At 56.6% G+C, this 16,534-nt stretch overlaps 2 protein-coding genes across 2 annotated transcripts; both read left to right on the top strand.

The window, feature by feature from the left end:
• Nucleotides 1-211: 211 nt before the first annotated feature.
• TGME49_262540 (protein kinase, putative) lies at nt 212-5,012 on the top strand (the record flags this gene model as incomplete). Its single annotated transcript, XM_018781288.1, has 5 exons — nt 212-2,297; nt 2,970-3,037; nt 3,446-3,550; nt 3,933-4,060; nt 4,994-5,012. The coding sequence occupies 5 exons, from the start codon at nt 212-214 to the stop codon at nt 5,010-5,012; spliced, it is 2,406 nt and encodes an 801-aa protein (XP_018637123.1).
• Nucleotides 5,013-9,623: 4,611 nt separating this feature from the next.
• On the top strand, nt 9,624-13,890 carry TGME49_262550 (hypothetical protein; the record flags this gene model as incomplete). Its single annotated transcript, XM_002365316.1, has 2 exons — nt 9,624-11,393; nt 11,749-13,890. The coding sequence occupies 2 exons, from the start codon at nt 9,624-9,626 to the stop codon at nt 13,888-13,890; spliced, it is 3,912 nt and encodes a 1,303-aa protein (XP_002365357.1).
• Nucleotides 13,891-16,534: the final 2,644 nt, after the last annotated feature.

Genomic DNA, 16,534 nt, shown 5'->3' with positions numbered 1-16,534 from the left:
TACGCGCTGTTTGCAGCGCCGCCGCTTCTCTGGCCTCGACGGTCCATGAGTGCCACTCCTGGTTACGTACATCGCCGGGACGTTCTGAAGTGTGTGTCGCGGCCGACTTTTTCCATTTGCTCCTGTGCCTCTGTCCGCTTGTATCGGAGACTTTTCCGTTTCCTCCACAACGACGTCACCGTGTCGACCGGGAGTCTACCTCACCCGCAGAATGGACGCCGAGTTTCCTCCAGCTGCTTCGGATCCTGCGTCCTTCGCCTGTCTCCGCAAGCGCTCGCCTCCGCCTGCCAATTCCTCCGGTCTCGCCTCCTCAGATCCTGTGTTCAGCAGCTCGACGCCTGCGCATTCCTCCGCGACTCCGGGGCCCGGGTGTCTTTACACCGCCCCTGGGTGCGGCGCCGGTTCCGCTGGTCCTGAACCCGGTCCTCTCCCCCCCGCGGGCATGATGTCTTTGACTTCTTCCCCTCTTGCGCGTCTTCCTCAAGAAGTACCTTTCTCCGCCTCCTCGCTTTCGGCTGTGCATGCTGTGCCTTCTCCCTCGTGCTACCTTCCGTCCTTCCACCCGCCGTCTTGCACCTGCCGCCTCGAGGTCGGTTCTTGTGGGCTCTGTCCAGTGCCCTGTTGCTACGTGACGGAGGCTGCCGAGGCCCGCGTTTCGCTCCTCGAGTTTCCGCTCTCTCACCGCCTGCGCGCGCCACCCCACACGGAGACAGCGCCCTTTCCCGTGCTCTCGCTCGCTGCCCAGGTCTGTCCGTTCAACTGTCTGGCGCCTCCGCCTCCAGGCGCCGGGTCCTGCGGCAGCGAAGTTCGCTCTTGGCGCGCATGCCGGAAGTTGACGAGGCGAAAAGTCGACCTTGCCTCGACTCGACCTGGAGTCTCAGCGCCGTGCGTCTCCGCTCTCGCAAACGCCTCGCGAGATACCGCCCAGAAAACTCCCCTCGCCACGCCTTCTCCCTCTCCCGCTTCTCTTATCCATCCAGCTGGTGCTGCGTCCCCTCCATCTCTCGCGCAGGGTTTCGGCGAACAGGCGCCAGCGGCTGCCACTGCGCCTTCGCTTATTGAGGGCGCCTTCTCCCGCGAAGAAGGCGCCGCTTTCCCCCAGGTCAGCTCCTCGGCCTCTGTGCGGAGCCTCGCACTCGAGGCGGAGGACCCGTCGGCCTTCCAGGCAGAAACGGCTGCGCAGGATGGCGGCGCGCCGCCCCAGTCGCTTCCCTCCATCGAGGACTCCGCCGCTTCGTCGCTCGCGGCAGCCGCGAGCTTGAGCCGCGAGTCTCTCGCGATCTCCTGCGCGAGCTCTGTGCAGCGGCGATCTCCCGTGGACGTCGCGGGCATGCGCGTGAGTCTCTTCGAGGGTCTCTTCTTCGGGAGAATAATCCATAGAGGATTCAGCAACACTGTCTGCTTCTGCAGCTGGACCCGACCCATCAACCTTCTCCAGGTCCCCCGCTCCGTCTCCTACGTCAACCGGCACCATCTGCTTCTCCCTGCAGTCCATCACGCGCATGCTGAGAGCCTGCGCGCAGACGAGGTGCCTCGAGAGCCCCGGGAGTTCCGAGAGATGGGAGCAAGACTGTCTGGCGAGCGCCTGTCTGTGGAGAGCGCAGTGAGCGCGGGCGAGGAGACGGGAGAGACAACAGACACTGCAGGAGAACCAGGGGAAGCGGTGAAGCGCCTGGTAGTAAAAGTGACGCACAAAGAGCGACTGACAAGTTCAGTGGAGTTGCTACGGGCACGACACGAAGTCCTCCTTCTGCAGGAACTGGACCACCCGAACGTGCTGCCGCTGCTGCTCGCGGGCGAAGACGACCGCGAGATGTTCATGTTCTTCGACTTTGCAACCTGCGGAGACCTCTACAGCATCACGAAGATGAAGACGTTCGACGAGGCAGTTGTTCGCGGAGTCTGCGCACAGATCCTCAAAGCCCTGCAGTACATACACCACAAAGGCGTGATCCACTGCGACATCAAACCCCACAACCTCCTCGTCTTCCGACCGGCGCCGGAGGCACCCCAGGCCGGGCCGCAGGGCACAGACGCAGTGCCGCCAGTGGGGGGTGAACTGGAGCTTTCGAGATCCGAGCCTGCACTCAGCAAGTCGCTTCCCGCAGAGAGAGGGGAGAAAGGTTACGGAGGGTCGCAGGACGAGCGGGATGTGGAGATGCACGGGCAGGAACCGGCGACTTCTCTCTCGGCACCCGCCCTCATTTCTCGAACGAACGGATGCGCTCCTGTCGCTGCGGAACTCGACAAGGTCGTCATCAAAGTCTGCGACTTCGGCTTAGCGCAACACTTCCAACGTATGGCTTCTTTGTCAACTTCTGCTTTCTCTGGAGTTCGTAGAAACGGAGAAAAAAAGTCTGCTTTGCAAAGTGCAGGAGGGAGGCTAGAGTCAGACAGAGACACGCCTCGTTTCTCCTCTCTCCGCGACCATCTCGAGCTGCGCTGCCTGCCCCTGTTCCGTATCCTCGGTTTTCGGCGGATTCGATGTCTCTTTTCCATTGGCGGTTCTCCTGCGGACTTCTTTGAGTCGCCTCTCTCGCCAGAGAGAAGCGGCGGCCGAGTCGACAGGACCAAGAGACATGTTTTCTGGAACTTGTGAAACCGCTGGATTGTCTGATTTTCCCAGAGCTCCGCGTGCATCTTTCTATTCACTTCCGTCTCCCTCGGGGTTTTGCCTTTGACTTCCAACCTTCACTATTTTTTGTTCTCGTTCGCCATGACTACGAGAACAGTTGCTAGTTGCGTCTGAGTGCTACAGACGGAGAGAATGGATCTCTCCTTCAGTGAGATTCTAAATCGAATCCGTCTACCGAGCTCGCTGTGCGCCTGCTGGGCTCTCGGTGTCTGAATAACACATAAAGCTCCCCGTCTCTTCCCCCTAGAGGGGTCGCGTCTGGGGACCTGGCCCAGTCTGGCTTTCAAGTGAGTTCCTTCAGAGAGACTCAAGCTGGCTTCTCTTTTCTATGCAGGTGGACAGATGATCCAGTGCGACGAGCTTCGAGGCAGTCACGGATACCTCGCGCCAGAACTTCTGCGGGTACGCCAGCGCGCTGCGGATGCCGCGGAGACAGGAGACACCTGTCTCGCGCGCAGATTTGGGGACCGCATGCGTCTTTTCCGGGAGAGATAAACCTACATCTCATTTCACATTTTGAGCTAGAACGGCTACGGAACTTGAGCTGAGCACGCGCCACCATTTGTACCCCGGGAGGACGCTTGTCGAGCGTGCGTTTCGCTTCTCGCAGTTCGTGTTTGTGTATAAGCCGAACGGAACTGCCTGCAGATATGGACACGAATCGGATACGTTGCGAGATCTGTCAGGCAGCAGGCAAATGCGCAGCACTTTGTTCCGATCGTAGAAGGTACAGCTCCGTCGGTAGCACGGCGAAGTGTTGACGAGGCTGAAGCGAAGTGGCTGCTGTCTCTGTTCGCCTTCTTGCCTCAGCGCAAGCCCTACGACGAACGCATCGATCTATGGGCGGTGGGCATCATCGTCTTCACCATGATTGGAGGCTACGAGCCGTTCTATCCTCCCAGCGAATGCATCAACGTAGGTCTCCGCTTGTGCCTCTCTGCAGGCCGTCCGGGTGTATGTACACCGCACACCTGAGGCGCTTGTGTGTGGGGTGCAGTGCGTGCGTCGTGATATTTGAGGCTCTTGGGACTCCAAGTGGATCTATGTGGAGACTTCCGTTCTCACTGCTCTGCGGAGCTGTAAAGGCTAGCCTAGAGATGCATACCGTTCAAGTGGTAACGTGTTATTTGAGGGACGTACTTTACCGGTGTTTGCCGGCGCTGTAGAAAATGCACACTGATGCAGACTCCATTCGCTGTTTTGTAGCCCGCATGCAGTTCCCGCATTTTGTCATGGCAGCCCTCCAGATGCTATAATCACGTCTTTTCCTTCCCGGCGTCTGGTCTTTCTGTTCCAGGCCGAGCTCGAGTTCGACGACCGATACTGGGGCTGTGTGAGTGACGAGGCGAAGGATTTCATATCCCGACTCCTGGAGAAAAATCCGCAGGAGCGCTTGCATGCAGACGAGGCCTTGGAGCATCCCTGGTGAGCATCTGTAAAAAGGAATTTCCAGTTTTTTTTCATGCTCCGAAGTGTAAAAGGATCCAAAGGTATAGACTACATGGGAGCCTGTCTGCTAAACGCACCCGTTGCGAGACTTGACCCGGTCGCAGGACCTTTCTGCGAAAGTCGAGGTGTTTCGCTCGCTCTTCGTCCGTAGGCATTCTGGGACAAGCCTCTCTTTTGCGCAACACTCGACGTCCTTTTTCAAGCTCTACTGAAGGTGCCGTGACACCTGGCGACCTGTCGGTTCCCGGGCGACAGTTTGGTTTCGAGAAAATATGAAACGTGCTCCGCGGAGAAGGCTACGAAATGAAATTCGACTTTTTCGGGTGTCCCGATGAAACCAGAAGAGTTCGCCGTGTGTGGTCCCAAGAAAGAGGAGATCACTTTAGTTCTTTAGAAGACGCCGTCCGAACCATAATTAGATATTTTTGGTGCAGAGAAGGTCCGTGACCCTCGAGCCCACCGCCTGCCAAGACGCCCCAGCTGAAAAGCGGTCGATGAAAGTAGTGGGCTGACTTGAGGTATTGTACAGCTTGTATACAAATGGTGGCTTTTCAAGTATTCGCTGGAAATCACGTGCTTAGGGCACATAGCATGAAGGAGTCGGCTTTTTTGGTGAAAAGCTTTCCCTCAAATGGAAGAGTCGTTTTCTTCGACAAGCGTTCAAGCCGCGACTAGAAGGAACAGGTGTCGATTTTAACGTAGGCGAAGCACTTCGGGAAGCGTTTTCGCATCTCAAGAAGAAGCAACTTGCCGTGCTCGTGGTGCCGACTCTCCGTGGGTGCACCATGATGTTTTTCGATTCTCGAAAGCAGACCTTTCCTGTTCTCCCTTTGTCAACGTGTTGGCAGCCTCGTTGTGGCCTCCCTCTGGATCGTGTGCGATGGTCTGCTCGTTCTGTGTGTCCTGCAGGTTCGCCAACGGGCCGTAGTCGCAGGAACCTCGACTGCATGCGGCTTGAGACACTGAAGTTCTTTCCTTATACCTCTCGTCGAGAAACATCCTACGTGGAGAGAGAACGCAAACGAAGAGTACGGCAGGCAGATGCACAGGAGGCAGTCCGTGTGAGCGAGTGAATCGCGACCAGCACGAGCCACCACGGTTAACGACGCCAGCTCCCAGGTCAACGCGAATACCGGCGGGATACGGATGTCCGCTGCTGTAGCTCTCGAGGCAACGAGAAGGGTCCGTTGACTTGGGCGCGCACTTTTGCGTGTGGCGAGAGTTGTCGCTGTTTTGGCCTCAAGAGAGGCGGACTTTTCAAAGCTCTTTTCGCGACTTTCTCGCATTTTTTCGTTTTCGCCCGCAAACGCGGTCAATGTAGAGAACAACTCCGGACCCACGCGTTCAGTCGGCAGTGGGTTGCCAGAGGGTCCATTTGTTTTCCCCGATTTCCCATTCCAAGCGAGAGAGTTCCGTCCTTCAGATCTGGCTGGTCGGAAGGACGAACGAGAGTGTCCTTTAAGGGGGTGGCCTTTGCCGTTCGCCGGGTGTACGTACAGCTCGACCGCGCTGACGCTCTGGTCTCGCGTCCGTTTCTGGAAGCGGAACGCAAGTCCGAACGCACTCAAAGAATCAGGGGAGGGGACACTACAAAAGTGATGTGCAATTTCGATTGTTCTTGAGCGACTGGCGAAAGTGGGTGGCGCTTTTCGTTCGCCACACAGAGGACTCGAGGTCGGGGTGTCTGCGAGAGTGCACAAGTGTCACGGATTTGTGGGAGTGGCCATTTGACTCTTGTCCTTTTGTGGAGTATGGGTAATGCAACGGCATCTCTGGGTTTTGAGCGGCACCCCTCGATGCGAACGTCTCGAATCAGGAAGGCGAGCCGACACGAGCGCGGTTCTGTTAGGTGATGTGCCAGTTGTCGCTCGTGTGCATACGCTCATGGCGGAGAGAGGCGCATCAGAAAGTCGCTGTTGAGTTCCACGTCGTTTGAGAAACGTGTCTGCGCTTTTATGTGGCGAGTCTGATGCCGCCGCGCGTCGCGTTGTTGATTTTCGCTGCGTGAAAATGAGGCGTGTATTTGCGCGAGATGTCTCAAGATACCTCTCCCAGCGCATCGAATCGTTTGGTTTTTTCTGTCGCTTTGTCTCGGTGCAAATCCATAGTCGTGTGTCGCCTTTTCTCCCGCACCTCGCTGCTCTCCCCGACAGTGCAGAAGCATGTGTTCGGTGCAACAAGCAGGAACTCCGGAGACGCAGGGAGAGACGAGTCGAGAAAAAACTCGAAAAACCGGTGTTTCGACGTCCGTGACAGCTGACAGCAGAAACAACAACGCCCTCACACGCGAGAAAGTGCCCTCGGCTTGTGACGCACAGAAGCTTTTTCTGATCCGAGCGAACGAAACAAGCTTTTCGGGGCCACTGAGCGCCGTCTAAACCAGAACAGTGGTTGTACGTTTCCTAACTGGGAACTCGAGGAATGCATATCGGCATTCGTTCCGTCGCAGAAAGATACCCGAGGGGAAGCCCCTTCATTGCCGTATGAAATCGATTTCAACACGATTACCAATGTACTGTCGTTGGAGTGCCACGCCTCGGTTTCGGACAAGGACTCCTCACTCAGCGAGTCTTCTCTCGAGGCGCTACACAAGTCTTGAGCGTCATCTGTGGTGAGACGAACGTGTGAAGCGGTTGCGTTGTCAGTCAAAACAAATTTCCGTTGCTTTTGAAGGTTTCTGTTAGTGACGTACCCAACACACCCGAAGTGTTGATCCAATTCCCTGCGAATCCGTCTCACGCTTTTAGATCGTCTTGGGCTTCTACAGAAAAGCAGTTCCCACCACTGGAGTCCTTCAAGGAACACGTGTGAGTTCAGTTCCCCATCGGTGTTTACAAGAAGAGGCTCGACGGTACTCCTCAATTACACGGTGGGGAGCCCCAACAGCACCGGCTAAACTGGTGGAACTACAGACTGTCGTGTGTTATCCATACCGGGGGTGAAAAGATGTCAGTCAGATGGATATCAAGATCCAGCGACACAAACGTTATTCGATCATGTTCTAGGTGTTTCTATCTAGGTATGACCGTTTTCACTTGCTTGAGTTGAAGTTTACAAATGGCTGAACAGACCCTTCAGTGGAGTATGCCGACTTGAATCCCGAGAACAACTACAGGCCGTCCTAAACTAATGAGTGGCTGCTGGATAACAGGAGTCACACAAACTGGTTGAGGAGCACAAACCCAGACCCAGTCTGGAAATTATTTAGAAACCGAATGTTCTCGCCAGGCGTTGAAACTCAACGACTTCGTCTGTGAATTCCAAAGGCCAGCTGGATCACGCGTAATAATCAATTTCGATCTGCTTCTCTTTCTCAAACTAGATTCTGCGCGCCAGATATAGAAGCAACAGAACACCATGCATTCATACATGACAGAGAGAGTCAGGGTGAGCCTCGGATTCTGCTTGGCATAAAGTTGATTTCTTTTATCCATCATATTCACTCATATTGTATCTGTTCACAATGCTATAACTGAACAAGTGTCTTCCTCCTCAGACCTTGAACGATACAATCGCCGCCACCCTTTTTCATGAGAGCTGCAGCCCATTGTAGCGTCAGATCTGAGCCTTTGGTAGCATTGAGCTTCTATAACTTCTTATTAAAAGACATGCATTCATATATCTTCGCCATACAAATTTCGTCCCGGAAAATTGTCTCCAAACCCCCTTCTCCGTTCTACTCGTTAGCACCCCTCCCTAGAGAGCGAAACATGCATCTTTCTCGTCCCCTTAGGCGTCCCGCGTTTCAACCACTCTCGAACGAGTTGCTTCATGAAAACGATGTTTCATGCCTGCTGTTTACGAATCTTTTTCATCGCAATTGCGTGCCGGCTGCCCACTGGCAACACTGTCAACGTGGAACTCGACACAGAGCGCTGTTGCACCCTCGCCGCGAGAAACAACAGAGAGCCAAAAAGACGATCTTTCCCGTTTCTCTTTTTACATGGCAAGACCCTTGTTTGTAGGAGCGACCGCTTGTGAGTAAGGGTGTTGGAAAGAAAAGTAGACCGCTAGCTGAGGCGTTCTTGTAGGCAGCTGAGTGTGTTGTAGAAATCGAAGTCCAGACCTCGGAGTCCCATGATTCCGACCTGGCACACTGAATCGAAGTTTCACGATCAATTGTCTTTTCTGTGGAGTACGGTGTGCACTGAGAATGTGCGCTCTGTGTGACGACTCATTCTGGGTATCATTGCGGACCGTCTACGTGACTGGAAACTCAGAACTGTAGAAAAAACGACGGGAGGCACTGCTCTCTGCGAATCACAGCGCGTCCACCACGGACAGTATGTGTTCTGAAGAGGGCGCGCATCCCGTATCCAACCAGAAAGACTCTGGGAAGTTGCTGCCAACGAACAGAAAAAGAAACGAGTCTCTGTGGTTTCCGTCTGGGGGGCCCCCAGGGGAGGCAACACGGTCCCTCTTCCACCTTAGGCAGATCGCGGTGTTTCTTGTCGGAAAACTCACGTATTTTCCGTCACTGTGAACAGAAAGTGCAGAAATCGTGCTTGTTCTCGGTCGGCCGTGCTCCGGAGACTAGAAAAACGACACAAGAAGGCGTGCGAAAATCGCGGGATTGCAGACAGCGCCGCGGTCACTCTCTTCGCGGAAGCAAGGGGCGAAAGGCAAATCTTCTCACGGCGTGCTGGTTGCTTCTGTCTTCTTTGCGATTTTTGGAGAGCCGAAGCAGATAGAGGATTTCTTTCCCCTTTTTGACGCATGACGGGGACACTAAAATGGAAGGGTCGTTTCAGTTTTCCGCTCCCGTTCTTCCACCCCCTTGTGTACCAAATGTGTGCAGAATCCTCCGTGTGCCGGCACGCTCTCTCTGCTCTGGCACCCGTGCACATTTCACCTCTCTGCCTCTCCGTTTTCCCCAGTTTCCTCCCTTTCTTGTCTCTGTTTCCCCTTTTTGGTCTTTGCTAATCTCCACAGCGTCCCTAGCGCACAAGATGGGTCCGTTTTTTCGCCGGTTTTTCTTCGGGCTTTGAGCCACACGCGAAACGCGAGGTTTCCCGATCCTCCACCTACTCCGCATGACTTGTTTTGAAATCCTTTTTACGAGTATCTCTCGCCGTTTTCCTGTTTGACGCGGCGCGGTCTTTCCTCTGGAGTGCAGAGCCAGCCTCGCGTCGAACTCCGGCAAGACACTGCGGAAAAACAGAGCCTGATGTGCGTCGCCACGCAGAAACTAGCAAGGCGGACGCTTTGGCTTTCCCCTCTTCTCCGCTCGTTTCCAAACCGTCGACCTCGGCTGTTTTTCTTCGCGAAAAACGGAGGTTCTGCGAGCGCCAGGTCGCCACACTTCTAGGCGTCGTTGTGCAGCTTTCCGCTGTCTTTACCGCGAGATTTCATCTCCAAAGCGGTTCTCTGCTCAAAAAGGGATTAAGAAAACTCGAGGGAAACGCAGGAGTATATTCTGGAGAAGGCGCGGCACGGAAGACTCGTCACCGTCGCCATGCGTCTTCGCTGACGCGAACACTGTTCATGTGTGTTCTGCGGGCCAGTTTGGTCGCTCTGTTTGTCAGAAAAGAAGGCAACAATGATTGCAGAGACAAGCGCCGCGACTGCGGGTCCTTCGGGACTCTCCCGGCACTCTGGCGACGCATTCGCACTCGCGAAACAGCGAGAAAAACAGCCAGCGGAGTGCGGGAGCGCCCTCAGCTCCGAAGCGCCGACCGAGAAGCCCGGCAACGAAATCCGGTTCTCTCACTCGTCGTTTCCTTTCTGCGACTCTCTGTGTTCGGCTCTGTCCCCCCCTCTGTCGGATGAGATGCCTCCCGAAGAACAGCGCAGGTGGTGGTCTCAGCCCAACGTCCCCGGGGAACGGAGACCGGCCGATCCCGAGAGCAGCCGCGGGCCGACCGAGAGGCTCGAGGCCGGCGGAAGACAAGTGGACGAGTCCTCAGAACGCGCAAGAGCGCCCCGCGCCCGCCAGTCCCTCTGGGTCTTCCCCGCGCGTCCTGACTGGAGTTACCGCTTTCCAGAAGACGTACCTGAACTGCTCCAGGTGGTGTGCAGCCGAATCCACAGTCGACGGGAGGCAGGGCCGCATGCAGGCACTGGTGGGGCGCGCGAGAGCAGACATAGCCGCACGCTGAGTGGCCAGGAGACTCTCCCGGGGGACCGCCTGCTGGCTGTCGTCGAACGGATGGTCGCAGAGTGGAGCGAGAGGCGCCAAAGTAAGAAAGGCGCGGGAGAGCAAGATGTTGCCCAGTGCTTGAATGTGAATGCGCAGGCGCCCCTGGAGATGCCTGTTAGCCTGGAAGCGAGGCTGCCTCTCCACAAGTCGAACCGCCAACGGCTGCGCTCACCGACCTATCCGTTCCCCGAAGAACAAGACGACCAGAAATCGAGGGAAGCCAAGAAGGAGAAAGACGCAGAGGAACGCGCCTCGCTCTGCGCTCTCCTCGCGGCCTGTCGCGCCTGTCCGCTCTCCTGGTCTTCCGAGAAAAAGGCGGAACCGAGCGGCGGACCTCCTCCCTCTGGGGTGTCGGTACACCCGAGACAAAGCCCTGAGAAGCGCGGCGTGTGGGTCTTCGACGCACTCCTCGACGAAGTCCTGACGCGGTCCGACGGCGGCGACCGAACGGCGCCGGGACCCAGAAAAAGAGCCTCTGTCACTTTCTCTTCCAGGGGAAGGCTTTCGAGTCGTGGGTTTCCTTTGGGAAGCCCCGCCTCTCCTTCCGAGCATGGCGCGAGATCTGCGGTGTCGCAGCAGTCCTCCTGGCCAAGTTCTCTCTCCCTCGCAGACTCCGCTTCTCTGCCTTCTTCGGCTCCCGCGACGGGGAGCTCTGGGGAAACGGCGCGTGCGACCGCGAAGGCGAACGCGAGTGCCCTGCCGCGAGCCCGCTGTCCTCCGAACGCAGCCGCATGTACATCTCGGGGAGGCGCCGAGTCCCCGAGGTTCCCAGCTCGCGGGGCTTCTCCCCAGTGCGGCGAAACCTCGGAACCCGTCCCGCATCGACAAGCCAAAACTGCGTCCTCGCAACGGAGACACCCCCAGACTCCCCCAGGTTCAACTGGCAAAGAGAAAGCGAATGGCAGTGGCAAGGAGAAAGCAAGCAAAAGTGGAAAAGAGAAGGCAAATGAACGTGGAGAAGAAGAACCAGCAAGAGGGAAAGAAGGGAGGGCAGACAACGTTGTCGTACCCTTCCGGCGGCCGGGCCTCAGGCCTCAAGGCGGGGCGGGGACCGGGTGGGAGACAGGAGGCTCGACCGCGGTCGGAGGGCCTTCGAGCGGCAGTTCGTCTTGGCCAGAAGAGGCAACGAAGCAAGCCGTACGGTGTGCTCTGGGCGGAACAGTCCACGAAGTAAGGCTCCTGATTGTTTTAAATTAAGAAAATGCGGACAACTGAGAAGTCGTGTTTTCAAATCCCTCTCAGGCAGCAGGTCTTTCCATCGAAAAGAAAGCGTCTCGACACTGAGTTTCACACGCAGACGCCTCTCTACGCAGATCTTCTTGTTCCTCGTATTCCTGAGTCCTTTGGCAGCACGGGGAGTCAGTGCGGGCTCTCGTTTTTTGTGTGAACTTCTGTGTCCAGCCTGCATTTTTTTTCCGCCACCTCACTGTCCCGTCGTCCTGAAGACGCTGTCTCGTTCCTCTTCACTGTCCTCGCTTTCGTGGTGATCCCATTTTCTTCTCTGTGCTGCTCCATTTGTCTTCAGTTTGTGCGTCTGCCAGATGGTTTTTCTGTTTTCTTCTTGAACGGGGACTACGGCGCCGGACGTTTCAATGGCTGCTTGCATCTGTCGCTCCCGTCGGCTTCGTCGTCTTCTCCCTGCGTACCGGGGGGGTACCTGCTGCTGGAGCATGCACGGTCGTGGCAGATGCCGGCGCCGTTGCCGCTTTTCTTTCTGCGGGCGACGCCTCGGAGCTGCTGTGAGCTTGTCGAGGCCCTCGCGAGTCCGTTCTGGGCGCCGCGACACCCGGCGCGGCACCTCGTTTTTCGTCACCGAGCGCATACGCTGCGGCTCCTGCAGAACGCCCCCCGGAAAAAGAAGCCGTTCCCCACAGGCAAGGGCGGCGGGCCAGGCCGAAGCGAGAAGAAAGCCCACACGGGCAGGCCGGGGGCCGCAGCAGGAGGTGGGCTAGCCAACAAGAAAAGCGAAGGGGGAAAGCGAGAAGAAGGGGGGAAGAACAGAGACTGTCTCGCAAAGAACAGAGACTGCTTCGCAAAGGAGACTCGAGAAAAGGCGAGCAACGCAGACGCAGATTTGCGGCCTTTCGTGGAGGGCCCTGGGGCGCGAAGCGAGAGGTGCGACGGCGGGGAGAGCGTTGAGGAAAAACCGATCGGAGTCGATGCGGTGAAAAAGGCTCCCGCGTCTGTTGGGCGAAAGCGAGAAGACCCTGAGGGCCGTCAGCAGCGCAACGGGGAAGGCATCCAGAACGACTTCGAGAACCAAGGGCGTTTCAAGGAAGCTGGCCAGGGCGACTCCGAACGGACCTTCAGCCAGCTCCGAGAAGAACGTACGTGTGGCTGCGAAGCGCGCGGCTGGTGCTCGGCAGTTCCCACAGAGACAACGTTTGCTCCCGGACCCGAGAAAGGGTCTCTTGTTAACGCGGACGCCTTCCACGCCTCGAGTGTCTCCGGACCTCGTGCGAAAGCGTCTCCGCCGCCCAGCGAGACGACGCTGCTAGGACGCCCGTGGTTCTCGACCTCGAAGCGAAGCTTCTTCTCCTTTTTCCCCTCCGACCCCCGAGAGCTCGGTGGAGTCCCGCATTCGCTGCCGTCCGACTCGGGGTCGCTCCCGCCGTTCCCCCACGGCCCGCTGCCGCCAGTGTACAAACAGCGGGCGGTTGGGTTCGTTAAGAACACGCAAAGCGTCTGCGGAGGCGAGTTCGATGAAAACTCGGCTGTCGCGTTTCACCGCAAAACTGGCATCGAAGACTTCGTCACGGCACCGCAGCTCTCAGCTGGAGTCTCCGTTCCTCCTCCGGCGCAGTTCTACACAGAGAACGAGTTTTCTTCGTTCGCCTCCGACACCCTGACCGCCGCCGCTGTCCCCGCATTCCCTACAGACGCGTCCTTGGCGGCGAGCTGCGATGCAAGCTCCCGTGTCTCTGCTTCCGGACTTCTAAACGAAGGAACGCCACCCTGTCTCTCTCCACCTTCTCTCTCTCCTGCTGCACCTTTTTTCCCTCCAGCGGTGAATACGCGGGGCGAGGGCGGTGCGTCGTTGCATGCGCGTTTGGAAAAGGCTTTTTGCGACCAAGAGTTTTTTCCGCCGTCAGGCTCTTCCACGAGCAGCAGCACTCCAGACGTGGGCGTCCTCGACCGGGACTTTGCCGCGGATCTCTCGCAACTCTCGCTGCATGCAAGGCGCCAGGGGACTTCCGCCGCGGACGCCGGGCGCAGCGAGACGCCCTCCCCGGGGGTCTCTGGGCGCGAGAGGCATTGTTGGTGTCGCGCAGGCGTCTTCTCCTTTTTCGGCGAGAGTCCGGCTTTGCTCGGGACTCAGGGCCAGGTGGGAGCCGAAGGGCAGGATAAGAAGGAAGGGGGTATCCCGACAAAAGGCTCTTCTTTCTCCTTCCTTCAGGGGTTCAAGGGTGTGCATGCAAGCGTGGACGAAGCCCACGAGCGCCACCAGAGACTCGCGTCGATCTTTCCGCCTCTCGGCCGCCCTGTAGGCTCGCCAGAGACCTCACAGCCGGGAGGCGAGTGCGACCAGGCGCCGCTGTTCCACTTTCTTTCGGACTCTTCGGAGAGGTCAAACGCCCTCGAAGTGGCGCAGAAAGTCGCGGGGCGACCGACGAACTTTCCTGCGTCGACCCACCAGCCGCATCCGGTGGACAGGGACTTTCTGTAACCAAGGGGCGGTATGAGGCCTCGTCTACGCTTGGGCCTTTGGTGCGTGACTTGCAAGAAGTGGAGACCCTGGAGATGCGTATGTGTGGGCAGCTAGCGACTTGGATGTTTCCGTCGTTTCCAGCGCCGACCTCACATCTGTAAAGCTGGATTCGAAGACTTGGGGAGACAAACGGGCGTGTGACCCCTGCGGACAGGCCCCTGGACTTTCGAGAGGCTAAAAACACGGTTGCTGGGCACCTGCGCTCTCGGCGAGTTCCCGTGGATGCGCAGTCACTGCAGACGTCTTGTTCTATCCGAGCCCGTCCACCTTTCTATCTCTCTCTCTCTCTCTCTCTCTCTATATATATATATATATATATATATATCTGTAATATGTGTATACGAATAGTGGCTGCGCCTTTTCCGTTGGCTTCGCTTCTGTGTTTCATTTTTCGGGCAGGAGTGGGGATTGTCGGGTGTCGGGCGCGCCTCTGGAAGAGCGGGAAGTTGTGCGAGAGTCCGGTGGATGTCGGGGGTAGGTCCCGAGTTGATCTCTCTATCAAGGAAAGATCATTTTCCACTTTTTTCAGTAGGCTCGACTAGGGAGCGAAGCGTCTGTACAGCAGTTCAAAATGTCGTTTGTTTCCGGGGAGTTTCCAGAGAAGCGAGGCGGATGGGGCAGTCCTCCTTGGGTTGCGGTCGCCTGGATGTATCTTGTAAAAGGCTGCAGTTTATGCACTGACAGAAGCCAAGTGCCCTCGTCGTTTTCAGGCATCCACCGAGCTGCGGAAACACAAAGGTTGTGACGAACTGAAACGTCAGAAACAGTCGAGTGTTTTTCCATGACGTCTCGGCGAGGCAGCGGCAGGTCTATAGAGCTCGAGGTTCGTGCGTGTATAGAGGTGGACTTCTGGTGTAGATCGTGGAGGTTTACCGGACCCGAGTTGGCGTGGTTTCGAGTACTGTCAGGAAATCGACAAGGCGATTCCGGACTGGCCTCGCACGCTATCGGCTTGCTCACTGGCCGTTTGTTCGTGTGAGTCCAGAGACGGCTCCGGTGAAGGCTGGGCGCCTCGCGCCTGCCTTTGACTCGTTCGCCCGACAAAAAGCGGAGATGACAGCAGGGCGGACGGCGTGTCTGTGCCGCCGGCGCGTTTGGGAATCCATGTTTTTTTCTTTTGAACTGTGACGATTTCTTTCGTCGGGGGGATGAGGCGTCGCAGCGAGGCGCCACACCTAAAGTCTACGCAAGTCTTGAATAGAGAGAACGGGACGGTGACTTGGAAGGACAGTGACAAAAAGAGAGAACGTCGCACCACGTGGAGGAGCGAAGCAGGCAATGCTTCAGAAAAGAGCCGTCCTTGGTTTGTTGGACAGCATGCACTCAAGAACAAGACAGAGGGGTGACAGACCCCGGGTTCGAGTGCTGAGACAGAGAACCGTTTTCTGCAGGCTCAGATTTGAAGGACTGAAGCGAACTGGAGAAGGAAGCAACTGGAATAACTGTGACGGGAACAGAGAATGAGGACTCCTTATAGTATAGGAAAACATACTGTCCACATCCAGCGAACACCTGCTCACATATGTGCCCCCATGTGTCTGTGTGACTATTTTGAAGGATCTCAATATCGCGTGTGCTGTGCACGTACGCTCAGACACGGTTTTTCACGGGGCCCCCGGAAGTTTGTATGCATGCATTTACACACACATGTATTTTTTTCCATGCTGCAGCGCACCGATACCACAAGTCGCTATGGGGGAGTGAGCTGGCCGAGGAGCAGGCAAGGGTTGTTGGGATGCTTCGGAAGGTGCGTGGAAATGCGGCTGGTAAAACCATCTGAAAATGAGAGTTGCACGCAGTGCGTGTGAATACGGTGGTCACGAGTTCACACTCTGTTCAATATAAAGACCGCCAACTGGCGCGTAGACCAGTTTAATTTGACACTTTATTTGCAGAGGGGCAGTCTTGTTTTCTGAGTGGGTCGGGCTCAGACAGGGAACCAGTCGCCAATTTCCTAAAGAACGCGAAGAGATTGTTTGTTCGAGTGGGCGAAGAGGGGGCTTTTCATTGGAGAAGACTTTTCTGCCCGACAGTCAGCGTGTCTACCTGCGCAGAGACTCCGATAGGGCGTCCTTCAACAGTGCTGAAGGAAAGGTGGTGTAGGACGTTCAAGTGTTCGACGTGTTTGTTATTGGAGTCTACCACTCAGACGGCAACGCTTCCTCTGCACCATTTCTACAGAATAATCCGGCTTCGCCTCTCCAGACAAAGGCATACTTGCAGATAGGCGCGAGAAACACCGCACACTTCCTGCTTCCTACACAGGTGGCCCTTGCGATCCCAGACAGGTTCCATATACATACGTGCAAACCGACACTGCAATGTTTCTCACGAGGCTTCACTAACATCGGAGAATTTCTTTTCCTGTGCATGTTCATTAAAAAGCGAGATGCGCTCTTTCACCCGGGTGGGAGCTAGCCATCCCAGGGTTCCGAGCAGTTGCTACAGCGGAAACTCGACTGTGTTTTGCTCAGCTTCTACACATGCCCTCTGTTCTGGCACAAGCAATGCTGTGGAGCTGCTATCGGAACCGCGAAAAACTGGTTCTCCGGTAACAGGCTGCACAAAGCTACGACCCGCCAGGTGCTTGTCTGTGGTATGC

Source organism: Toxoplasma gondii, chromosome VIIb, assembly GCF_000006565.2.
Source record: "Toxoplasma gondii ME49 chromosome VIIb, whole genome shotgun sequence".
In the NCBI taxonomy this organism is placed as follows: domain Eukaryota; phylum Apicomplexa; class Conoidasida; order Eucoccidiorida; family Sarcocystidae; genus Toxoplasma; species Toxoplasma gondii.
Note: the sequence above shows the minus strand (reverse complement) of the source record. Positions and strands in the feature narration are given on the sequence as shown.